Consider the following 11,556-nt stretch of genomic DNA (forward strand, 5'->3'; position numbering starts at 1 on the left):
TGCGTCGGTTAGGCCACATCAGCGCGAATCTGTGGGTGTCTAGTAACTGCCGGAGGAAATTTCTCGTCTGACCATGGCTAGATCTTCCCATTGGTAGAGACTTGATTCTAGGAAGGACGTTGTGGCCCAAGGGAAAAATACAGGAGGCCTGTAATTCCCATACAGCTGCTCATCAAATCTCTCAGAGCAGAATTGCTACAGGCATATCGTGGGACAGCCCAGGCGTCCCGGAGTCAGCGAGGGCCCTGCCAGCAAGTCTGGGGCGGGACCTGGGTTATTCCTCTGGCTGCGAGGCTCTGCCGCTCCTCTGCAGTTCACTTCAGCTCCCTGCCACCGTCCTGTCTTCAACATGGTATGTGGCCCCAGTCTCCCTCCTTGTCCCTCTTTCTCCCAGGCACCCCGATTCCTGCCTCCCGCAGTTTCCTTGCCTTCCCCAGCGTCCCAGTGCGTGTCCCGGTCTCGGCCGTCTGGGCCAGGAAACTGGGGGCTGACCGGCGGCGCTCACCAGTCTCTGTCCTTGTCTTCCTCTGCAGCCTGGCCCGGCCCCCAGTGGCACTAACGTGGGCTCCTCAGGGCGCTCTCCCAGCAAAGCAGTGGCGGCCCGGGCGGCGGGATCCACCGTCCGGCAGAGGTAAGGATTCTTGCGAACTTTTCGGCTGTGTGCTCCTAGGGATGGGGCCCAAGAATTCGTTGGTCTTGAGAAGGAGACCCCGGAATGTTAAGATCCATAGGGGCAAAACTTCTTGTGGTGTGGCCATACGGGTAAAGAGTTTTGGGTCTTTTATGTCTCGAGAGGGAGGCAACATTTTCTTTGCTCAGTTTTGAGTATCACTCTTGGAAAAGGAAAGTTAAACTGGAGTAAGGTCACAGCATTGAGGAAAGTGACGTCCTTAAACTGGTATCTTTAGACCTGAGCCTGGCACATTTCTATCTAGAAGTCCCATACACACTCAGTCTAACATGACTCTTTCAATGCGCAGTTCAGTCTCCTTTCACCTCAGCTGCTGCTGCTGCTAAGTCGCTTCAGTCGTGTCCGACTCTGTGCGACCCCAGAGATGGCAGCCCATCAGGCTCCCCCGTCCCTGGGATTCTCCAGGCAAGAACACTGGAGTGGGTTGCCATTTCCTTCTCCAATGCATGAAAGTGAAAAGTGAAAGTGAAGTCACTCAGTCGTGTCCAAATGTTCACGACCCCATGGACTGCAGCCTACCAGGCTCCCCCGTCCATGGGATTTCCCAGGCAAGAGTACTGGAGTGGGGTGCCATCGCCTTCTCCGTTCACCTCAGCTCCCACCCCTAATTATGTCTCCTTACGTCCTTATGGTACTGTTTAAACTCGTTCGCCCAAAGCCAGAACTTCAGCAGCATCTTGGATTTTTTTTAATGCTCAGTCTTTATTCAGTACGTTTATATTGCACACTAAAACCTTCTCATCAGTTTAGCCCTCAGTTTCTCTCATCTAGAGAAATTTTGTACCTAACTCGTCTCCTCTCCAGGTAATTTGCACTCTATTGTGTCCTCTTCTCTGATTCTGTCACACTGTTGGTTAGCTTCGGTGTTAGTTTCTTGTTGCTTAAACACTGGAGGGGACGGGGAGAGGGTTACCAAGACTCTTTGTGGTGGGGGTTTCCCCCCCCCCCCCTCCAGTCTAACTGATTCTCTTCTCTCTCTCTTTATGATCTAGCAACAGTGAGTTTATTACTGTTTTCTGAACTCACTAGACATCCATTCCCCCCACCCCCACCCTCCCCAGTTTCTGTATATCTTGAAGACTAGGCTCAGAGGTTATTTCCACTAGAGGCCTTTCTAACTCCAAAGGCAACAGTAGCTGCTAGTCTTCTCTTTTACACCCAAGCATTTTGTTCATGCCCTTCTGATAGCATTTGTGTTTCCATATTTATCTCCTTCATTAGACTTTGACAGAAACTGCCTGTTATCTGTGTCTTACCATAAAACAATAGATGGTGAGTGAAGGAAGGACTCAAACCACCCTGTAGTCTTGAGATTTTTTTTTTCCCCCCTTTGGAAGGGGGGTTGTTATCTAGAGAGGAAAAGAACTTGAACAGATACATGAAAACTGTCCTCAAGGATGTGACGAGGTGACGAGGGATGAGACTTTTCTTATTGGCTATAGTAAGTAAATCTAAAACTGATGATATGAACTCACCTGAGACAGATTTCATCTTAGAGCAAAAAAAAAAAAAAAAAAACCACAAAACTTTGGTGGAACTGTCAGAAATGCTAAGATGATCCTGACTCATGCCCTGTCATCAAGATGTTCAAGGCAAGGTGGGGATGGACCAGCTGGAAAGCTGTGGTGTAGGTTATTTGGACTTGCAGTGCTGTCTCGTTTCCACCCTGGGTTTCAGAGATTCTTTGTACTGGGATGGAAAACATGAACAGTAGGTACAGTTCCTTGGGGAATGGGTCTAGTTAATGAGAATTAGTAGTATTGTGACAGGAAGTTGGGTCATCTGAGAACTTTTATAGGAAAAAAATAATCATGTACTTATTAAATATAACACAATTATTTACTTAATAAAAATGAAATAATTGCTGCACAAGTGAAATGGAGAAACAAATATCTGAGGATATATGTAGCTTATCAAGTTGTGGGTGTTGGTGTCATCTTTTAGAATTCAGTGTGGCTGGGGCCAGTGTGACTAGATAGACCATGGTTGTATTGAGAGACCCTACAGAGTTCCCTTCTAGAATGTTGGTACTCTTTTAAGTGTTACTTCGTGAGTGTAATATAATAGATATTGGCTGTCTATGAATATATTCCCTTTTTGTGAGTTTGTAAGAAAAAGTTAAAGCTAATAGTTAATAGTGCTATGCATTATATAGCTCCCATAGTTGCATTTTGTCTCCATGTTCAATGAGGTAATAGAGGTAGTACCTTGGAGAAGAAACTCTGGGAATTAAGGTCAGGCTAGGGTTAGAGTCCTTGCTCTGCTGTTAACCATATAAAAGGAAGTTGCTGGGATGAAAAGGAACAATAATGCATTATCAACTGTAAAGCTATAAAAGCTACAGTGTTTAGGATTAATGGGAGTCAGGGATAGTAAGATGATGGACTAGCCAGGGGTATTAAGGAAATGATCAAATGGATACTTGAGGGTGCATGCCAGGCTCTGTTCCTGTTACGAGGCTATATTTGTGGAGAAACTAGATAGGGTTTGACCTCTGAACCTTATATTCCAATGTAAGAGACCACAGCCGAGGCAGATAGATAATTTCAGGCAGTAAGGCCAAGAAAAAAGTTGGGTGTGGAATAGAGAGTGGGTAGGGATAGGGTGTTCAGAGTAGGTGACATGTGACTTGAAACCTGAAAGAGACAAGGGAGCAAGTCAGGCCGTGGAACAGCCAGAAGACCAAGTCAGAACAAAGCATGTTAAACGCTGGTTATGAGAACCACTGTGTTATGGCATAGAAGGGGCAGTTACACAGTGGCCGGAAAGAAAGCGTAAAATAGACCCCAAAGAAATTGAGTTTAAAGTGTCCTGTATGCCACTAGATGTAAGAACTCTTCAGAGAGGCTAGACTGATTCTGTGAGGGGGTGGGGGGCTCCTTGAGATGCTGAAGACAGGAACTGGAGTAGGGTGGGAGTGGGAGCAGAAGAAAGCGCACGGGTCCCAGTCTCGGCTCAGCGAAGACTTGTCAGGTCCACGCTGGGTGTATCATCTTGTTCAGATTTCATGTACTTAGGCCACCGAGTAGATGATGTGTATCTGTATGTGAAAGATCTTCTGGGTATGAATTAGTCTGTAAATCCTTGTGTAATTATATTTACAATCAGTTTTCCCATAGAAACAGTCATACAAATGGAGTTAGAAGTTCCCAGCTGACCACATGGCCCATAATTAACATGTCTGAAATATCATCTTTTGGGTACAGTACACCTAAATCATTGTTTGATGCTGTTTTTAGACTTCTAACATGAACGCAGCTCTTTTTGCCAGAGTCCACACTGGAACCATGACTCCATTCTTCCATTCAACGCAGCAGGGCAGGCTCCCAGTGCTTCTTGCATTCAGAGTGTGGGATTAGGTCCATGGTAGGGTGAGGTGGGAGCAGGATCAGAGTTTGGAGGACAGTGAGAAGAGATGGTGGGGACAGGGTGTTCACTTTTGGTCTTTCCCTCTATGCCCGTCTCCTCAAAAATCCAGAACCAGCAGCCCACAGATAACTGGAACAGGATTTTGAGGATTTGGTTAATGGTGGGGGGCAGTGATGAAACGTGGCTTTCTATCTCTCCTCTTCCTGTCCCCTTCCCTAGAATTTATAAATTGGTGATAAATGGGCTGAAGAAGGTCCTTATGACCTCTCTCACACTTACTACTTCTTTTCAAGTGGTCCCACTCTCACTCTTGAGTGGAGATGAGAAGTGGAACTGGAGGAGTGCTGTATGAGGGGATAGCTGCTGGGGAGGGTTTCCAGTGACCCGGGAGGGGACGGGAGGGAGTCCCTGGTTCCTTCCAGGTCAGTGGCGTTAGTGCTGTTCACTGCTTCTGTGTGCTAAGGCTGCCTTCCCCACACAGTTCACTTCACAAGCCTTGATCCCCTTGTGAGGGTGGAGTTTCTGGTTGGGTGTTTCCGCATTTTTCACATCCTACCTCTTTCTGACATATATGGTCAGTATATCAAAATAATGAAAACAGACTACAAAATAATTTTTCAACAAATGTGTACTCTGTTTTGAGACCTGGATTACAACGTACTTTTTTTTTTTTTTTTTTTGGTCTCTTTTGTAGAAAATACAGTGATTTGAAAAGATCTTAAAGTAGTCATTTTTAAATCTTAATTGTTTTCTGGGTTATTATATGCATCAGCCTATGGCAGGCACTCTATTAGTGGTTATCATGATTAGTGGAGTAAAAACAAAACTTTGGAAGGTATTAGCAAAGAAAAAGTTAATTTTTTGGTTCTTTAAAAATATAATGGTAGCATATGTCATAATGCTCTGATAAGAGTTTCCAAGAAAAGGCCATTCGTAACATACTTTTTTCTCTCACAGGAAGAATGCCAGCTGTGGAACAAGGAGCGCAGGACGTACGACCTCAGCGGGCACTGGGGGGATGTGGCGATTCTACACAGAGGATTCACCAGGGCTCAAAGTGTAAGTCTTGGGAGCAGGCCTGTGATTCTGTCCAGAATCACAGAGCCTTTTGGCAGCACCGTGTCTCTGCCACCAGTGGTGTTTGCTTTGATGAGACTGATAATACACAGCAGCTTTCTTTGTGCCAGGTGGGCTGGGTTTGGTTTGTTCCTGTACCAGCCAGTTACTTTAGGGCTCAGAATGACATCCGTTCATGAATTGAGTGAAAGCAGGGGGACACCTTCATGTAGCTCTGTCAAAATAAATGATGGGAACAGAGAGAACTGGAGGGAAAATGGCTTAATTAGATGAAATTGCTCTTCATTTGCTGTTCTTGTCCCACACTGAGAAATAGGACTAACCATTTGAATAGGAGCTGGGTGATTTTTCAAAGCTCTCCTGGAGGCATAAGCTGATATTATTACACCCTAATGGGAGTTTCTGCATTAGGTTGTGCTGAAAAGTTCTTAGGCCTCCTTGCCTTTGGTGGGTGGTGATTGAACCCCTATCACTTTCCAAGTTCTTATGCCGGGGATTGCTCCCCATGCCTGACTCACTTCACTTTCTGGTACCTTGTGGTAGACCTAATCGCACAGGTGTCTGACCAGGTAGACTCCAGGACACCACTGCCTCTCTCTCTCTCAGTGTTAGTCATGTCTCAGAGTTAGTAGTCTCAGAGTTAGTCATGTCTGACTCTTTGTGACCCCATGGACTGTAGCTTCCTAGGCTCCTCTGTCCATGGAATTCTCCAGGTAAGAATACTGGAGTGGGTTGCCATTCCCTTCACCTGGGGATCTTCCTGACCCAGGAATCAAACCTGGCTCTCGCACATTGTGGGCAGATTCTTTACCATCTCAGTCACCAGAGAAGGCTATGGATACCACTTACAGCTATTTCTTGACTAAATTCAGTGGATGAGGAATTGGAATAATGACAGCAACTCTCATTTGTATAGCACCTCAGGTTCAGGGAGGCAAAGCTACTTGTCAAAGACAAACAGCCAGCCAGAGATGGACCCAGCTCTTCTGACTGTTAAATTCCATGCCATCTGTTTGGCAGCACAGAAGACAAAAATCAGCTTTATTTGGGTTAGTTTATTTAACTGGACTAGTAGCTTGACCTGAATCACAAATTTAATTTAGGAAGATTTCCCTAGAATTCTTGAGATTTGGTTTTATTTATCGAATTGTTTTTTTTTTTTTTTTTTTATGTTATAATGAAGACTTGTAAGGTGAGAATGTATTTTAAGGAAGTGATTCTTGAGGTTGGGGATATGTGAGTTGGCACCAATCTGACAACCTTCTGGTCCTTGCTAGAGGTAATTTTTCTGAGCATTTGAGAGAGGAAGTTTGAAACCCGTTGCTCTTAGGGTATCCTGGGAACAACAGTTTAACCCTTCTTGAGATGGTAAAACAACTGTCCTCACATGGGTGAGTCTGACTCATGCTTGCTTTGGGCTCTTGTGCAGTGGGGCTTGCTGCTGCTGTGAGTCCTCCCAGGAAGCGATAGAGGCCATTCCTTTGAAGTGTCATAAACCACAGTATTGTCATACCACAGAGAGAGGTTTGTGGTGAAAGGACACAGATCCACATCTTGGAGCTTGTTAGCTCTTCCTGGGAGTTAGAAATTTTTTCAGGTTGATAATGATAGCATTTCCAGGGAGCTTACTAGCAGCCTGACTGGTGTGTGAATATATTTAATACCTCAGCAACCCTATGAGAGAGATGCTATGATTATCCCCACTTTACAGATGAGGAAACTGAGGCTTGGAGAAGGTGAATCACAGGGCCACAGTCACAGCTTGTGAGGGCCAGAGCTGGTTTCCACACTCTAGCGGCTGGACTGTGAGCAGTGCTCTCCCAGCTTCATGCTCTCTGGCTGATGTTACGGAACGGGGCATCATAGTGAGGGAGTGTGATCCAGTGCACGGTGACGATGATGTCTTCCTGGGGACTTTGAAATTTGCTTACTCTCGTAATTGTACAAATTCTGGAAGAACAACATGGTGTACCAAGGACTTGGATCCCTGTGTATTGATTATTGTCCACTAGTGGATTGACTGTTAACCTGCTGCTCCGCTGGGTTATTCTACTGCCTTAATTATAAAGATTCCTGGGGTCTTTGTCCACCCCCAGGTATATCTGGGAGGTGAAATGACCTCTTGAATTCTCCAAAACTGGTGTTGGCAAGAAGAGTCAGAAAGGTGAGGCCTGTAATCTTTGACTGAGGTCAGCATTCACAGGTTGTGTAAAATCAGCGAGTTCTATCTTTAAGAAACCCATGTACTAATTCTTAACCTGGAAAACATTTGATTTAGAGAAGGGCTGATGAGTAAAATCTGTTGATACTTCCTTTCTTTATGTAAACTAATAGATGTCAAACTTTTTATGTTGCCTAGAATGTTTGGTTCCTTAAATACGGGAACCTTAAAGCAGTAAAATGAGCAGTGTATGGAATCAGAAAAGCTGAGTTCAGATCCCTCCTTTCCATTCTGGCTCTGCTTTCTGAGGCAAGTAATAATCTCTCTGAGCCTCACTTTTTCTTCCTTATGAAATGAGATGAATATTTGTTTCGCCTGTGTCTTGAGTTTGTTGACCATATGGGATCATATATTTAAAATATACCTCATAACTTATAATGTGATATTCATCTTTGTATGCCTATTTTATTATAGTTAGACAATGAAGGTTGTCTTTATTAATTTGAAATAATAGTTTGATAATTGGCTTATTTGCACTTAAAGAGTTTGGGAAAATTTTTAAATTACTTTTTATTATGGAAAATATCAAATGCACGAAATCAGAGAGACTAGTATCTCTAAGACAGATCCTTTTATCTGTATATATTTTAGTATGTTTTATTAAAAGATAAGGATCCCTCCTTTCTAAATAACCACAATGCTGTTACCACACCCTCAAAATATCCACAGTAATAATTTTTGGAATATTTTTAACCGATCTAAATTATATTCTTCGATGGATCTTGGGTGCCTTCCCCTCCCTTTTCCTCTAGGCAGTCTTTAATATTACAGATATTATAATGTATTACTACTGAAACTAAGCATGCCTTCTTTTCTTATTTCCAGGGGCCCTGTTCCAGTATTGGTTATGAGTCTTCTGTTCATCGCTTCTGTATTTATGTTGCACATTTGGGGCAAGTACACTCGTTCATAGATTCGGCTACATCCATCTGTCTGTCATCTGAAGAAGAAAGGAAAAAATCCCAACATATTTTGGACCAAAAACATAGTGATTTTCTGTTCATGAGGAAGAAATTTTCTGCAAGCTTACTGTTTTATAGGGAACTTAATGAGAATTAAAGAATCCATTTTTTTTCTATGGCTAACAAACTTTTTAATTCATTTATACCAAGTCTCATTGTTGATGCCTGACTGCTAGGGCACTTAGTCACTCTTTAGATTTACAAGTAAATATGTAGAAATCGTTTTGTGTAGTTTTTTTTTTTGGTTGGATTGACAGTTTCTTACATGACCATGTAGTCATTCGAATCCAAGATGCTGTAATTGGCCTTGGCTTGTTTTTCTTCTAGGTATTTCCGTCCTGATGATTGTCATTTTGAGTGTTCTGTGGTTTTCAAGGAGTGTGCCTATGACTCCATCAGGCAGATCTGTGTTCAGAGGCAGCTGGTACCCAACAGAATCGTCATAGAAATCATCCAGAAATCTTGGATGAAATGTTTGCTCATTCTGTTCTTTGTCTCTAAAGCCACAGATAATATTTCTGCCTTTTCTTTCTTTCAGCTCTTAATCCTGTGAGTCTAGATGAGGGGTTTCAGTCTATTTTATCACTTGTTGATAAACCCCTTTTGAAGTAATTTGTTTGATAAATTAGATTTCTTATGGAAAATTTTGTTTCATTTTTAAAATTAAAGACCTTAATAATCAGTGTGAGATACCAGAATTTCTTAACTGAGTTGTTATAATTCTAACCAAAAATAAAAATTTTTGAAGTGTTACTTAGCTTATATTGCCTTCTGGCTATGAGCATTCAGTTTCTGATAGACCCTAGGAAATACCAAGAGTAGCTCAAAGGTGTGCACTCTGAGTCTAGGACTCTAAGGCAGAATTTCTAAACATTACGAGATCCATGTAAAACACCCTAGTTGTCTAGCAGAATCACAAAATGATGAAGAGGTGTATTAGTTTAAAAAAACTGGTAATTTGGAAAACATCTTTCTCTAAGCCTATTAAATTTTTTTTTAGAAGAGGTAAGCAGTTTCATAGGTGTTTTTCTTAAGTCCTGGCTGAAAGTAATTTCAGGTCCAAAGTGCCAAATTTAAGTGGTGAAAGTGTATATCTTTAAAAATGACTTCCTCAGGCAATACATGCATGAGTGTAAATTCCCAGGTGGCTCAGTGGTAAAGAATCCACCTGCTAATGCAGAAGACACAGGAGACAGTGGGTTTGATCCCTGGGTTGGGAAGATCCCTGGAAAAGGAAATGGGAACCCACTCCAACATTCTTGCCTGGGAAATCACGTGGACAGAGGAGCCTGACGGGCCCCTCCTAGCCCATGGGGTTGCAAAGAGTCAGACACGACTGAGTGTACACATGCATACTCTTGTAAATCCTAACAAATGGCAAATTGGGAAAAAATTATGAGAAACTGATTGCTTCTGATCTTGGGGATTGATTATTGCACAAAATAAGCATCTTCATTTTCAAAGTAAGGAACAAGTCTCAATTTCATTCGGAAGAAATTAAAGATGATAGTATCTATAGTGGAATTTTTCTGATATTCGTGTTGACAGTACCATTAACAGTTAAAAGTCACACATTTAATTTGGAAAAGAAATCTGTTCCTCTTGTCTGGAGGATCTTATCTGGGGGAGATGCTAAAGCCACTTGAGGGAGCTATTTGGTTGTGAGGGGTGCATTCTCTGCACAGTGCTGCTGTTAGCCTCCTCTGCTGAGCAGTGGTCTCTAGTGGACTGATTGCGGAAAGTCACTGACTTTTCTGAACCAGTGATTTATTAGAAAATGCTAGTTTTCAGTGGCAGAGCAAAATGCTTCATTCAGCAGAAGGAACAGTGGGGGTTGGGCATAAAAATGTACAACATCTATTATGTAGCTGTTTTTGGCTCTCATGATACAATGCTAATACCATAGCTGAGAGTGTTCAAGCTGTTCCTTTTTCTTTTTTTCCAATTTTAAAAATTGTGGTAAAATACACATAACATAAAATGTACTACATTGGCAGTTTTTAAGTGTGGGAGTCAGTGGTACTGAATACATTCATATTTTTGTGTGACCATCACCACTATCCATCTCCAGAACTCTTCCATCTTGCAAAACTGAAACTCGAAACCCACTAAATAATAACTGTGCTCTGCCCCACCCCCTTCCCCCAGCCCCTGGCAACCACCATTCTACTTTCTGTCTCTATGAATTTGACTTTTCTAAGTACCTCATATGAGTGGAATCATACAATATTTTGTCCTTTTGTGAATGACTCATTCTACTTAGCATCATGTCCTCAAGATTCATCTGTTTTAGCATATGTCAGAATTTCCTTCCTTTTTAAGGCCGAGTAATATTCCATTGTGTGTACATACCACATTTTATGTTCCTTTCTTTTTAAATAGGGATTCTTAGACTTGTGAGCCATTTATAGTAATTTCAAAAACCTAACAAATCAGATGTTTACCTGCATTGAGGCTACCTTGGATCCCCAAACCCTTAAACTTCCTTGACTATGGGATAGAATTCTAGCCAGTACTGAATAGACACAGCCAGTACATGCTGAACAGAAGCTCTAAGTGTTTAAAAGTGGGAAGGTGAATTACATGATAACTGCAATTTGAGCTGAGCATTTTAAGTCACTGGGGAACAACCATGTTAGGGAAAGGGCCCAGGAGTCCCTAAGGCTAGTGAAGGAAGGAGAGACAGATTTCTGAGCCCAACAGTGCCTTGAATGCCTTCCAGTAAAACAGTAGATGAGAAGAAATCTATTCCTGGGAGAGGCGAAACATGTTACATGGTTTCTGTTTTCACACCTGTCTTAGTCTAGACACCACTTTTTTTTACTCCAGGTAATATCCTCAAAGGAAGAAAGGGGAAAAAAAATTCTGAAATGCAAATGTTGGCATCAAGTTAAAATGACTGAAAATGTCTACAAAGCTATTTCAACAGGAAATACTGTACAGTGTATGGAGTTCCTGGGCACACGTTGCCATGCTCTTGAGTCTCTAAAGCTTCTCCCTTGGGAACTCCAGAGCTCCACTGCCCTGTCCCTCAAATGCTGCAGCAGGAGGGTTCCAGTCAGGACTAAGCTTGTTCCACTCTCTGGGGGTACTACTAGGACTTCTAAATTTACTGTATTTACTACCCCGTCTTCCAGGCTTGGAAGTGCTTCTGACCTGGGTTCGCCTGCTGGCCCTGCCATTTATCAGTGGTGAGATCATGAATGTCTCTCTTGTCTTGGGGATCTCATTTTCCT

At 42.7% G+C, this 11,556-nt stretch overlaps 1 protein-coding gene across 1 annotated transcript; it reads left to right on the plus strand.

The window, feature by feature from the left end:
- Positions 1–258: 258 nt before the first annotated feature.
- On the plus strand, positions 259–8,447 carry SEC61B (SEC61 translocon subunit beta). Its single transcript, XM_052645069.1, has 4 exons — positions 259–352; positions 534–631; positions 5,018–5,119; positions 8,184–8,447. Exons 1-4 carry the CDS (start codon positions 350–352, stop codon positions 8,269–8,271), a joined length of 291 nt encoding a protein of 96 aa, XP_052501029.1. The 5' UTR covers positions 259–349; the 3' UTR covers positions 8,272–8,447.
- Positions 8,448–11,556: the final 3,109 nt, after the last annotated feature.

The sequence above is a fragment of the Budorcas taxicolor genome, chromosome 8 (genome assembly GCF_023091745.1).
Source record: "Budorcas taxicolor isolate Tak-1 chromosome 8, Takin1.1, whole genome shotgun sequence".
Lineage (NCBI taxonomy): Eukaryota > Metazoa > Chordata > Mammalia > Artiodactyla > Bovidae > Budorcas > Budorcas taxicolor.

Excerpts from the sequence above, each read along its gene's own strand:
- SEC61B (XM_052645069.1), top strand. Across the intron at positions 632-5,017 it reads GGATCCACCGTCCGGCAGAG|GAAGAATGCCAGCTGTGGAA; the intron begins GTAAGGATTCTT and ends TTTCTCTCACAG. Across the intron at positions 5,120-8,183 it reads GATTCACCAGGGCTCAAAGT|GGGCCCTGTTCCAGTATTGG; the intron begins GTAAGTCTTGGG and ends TCTTATTTCCAG.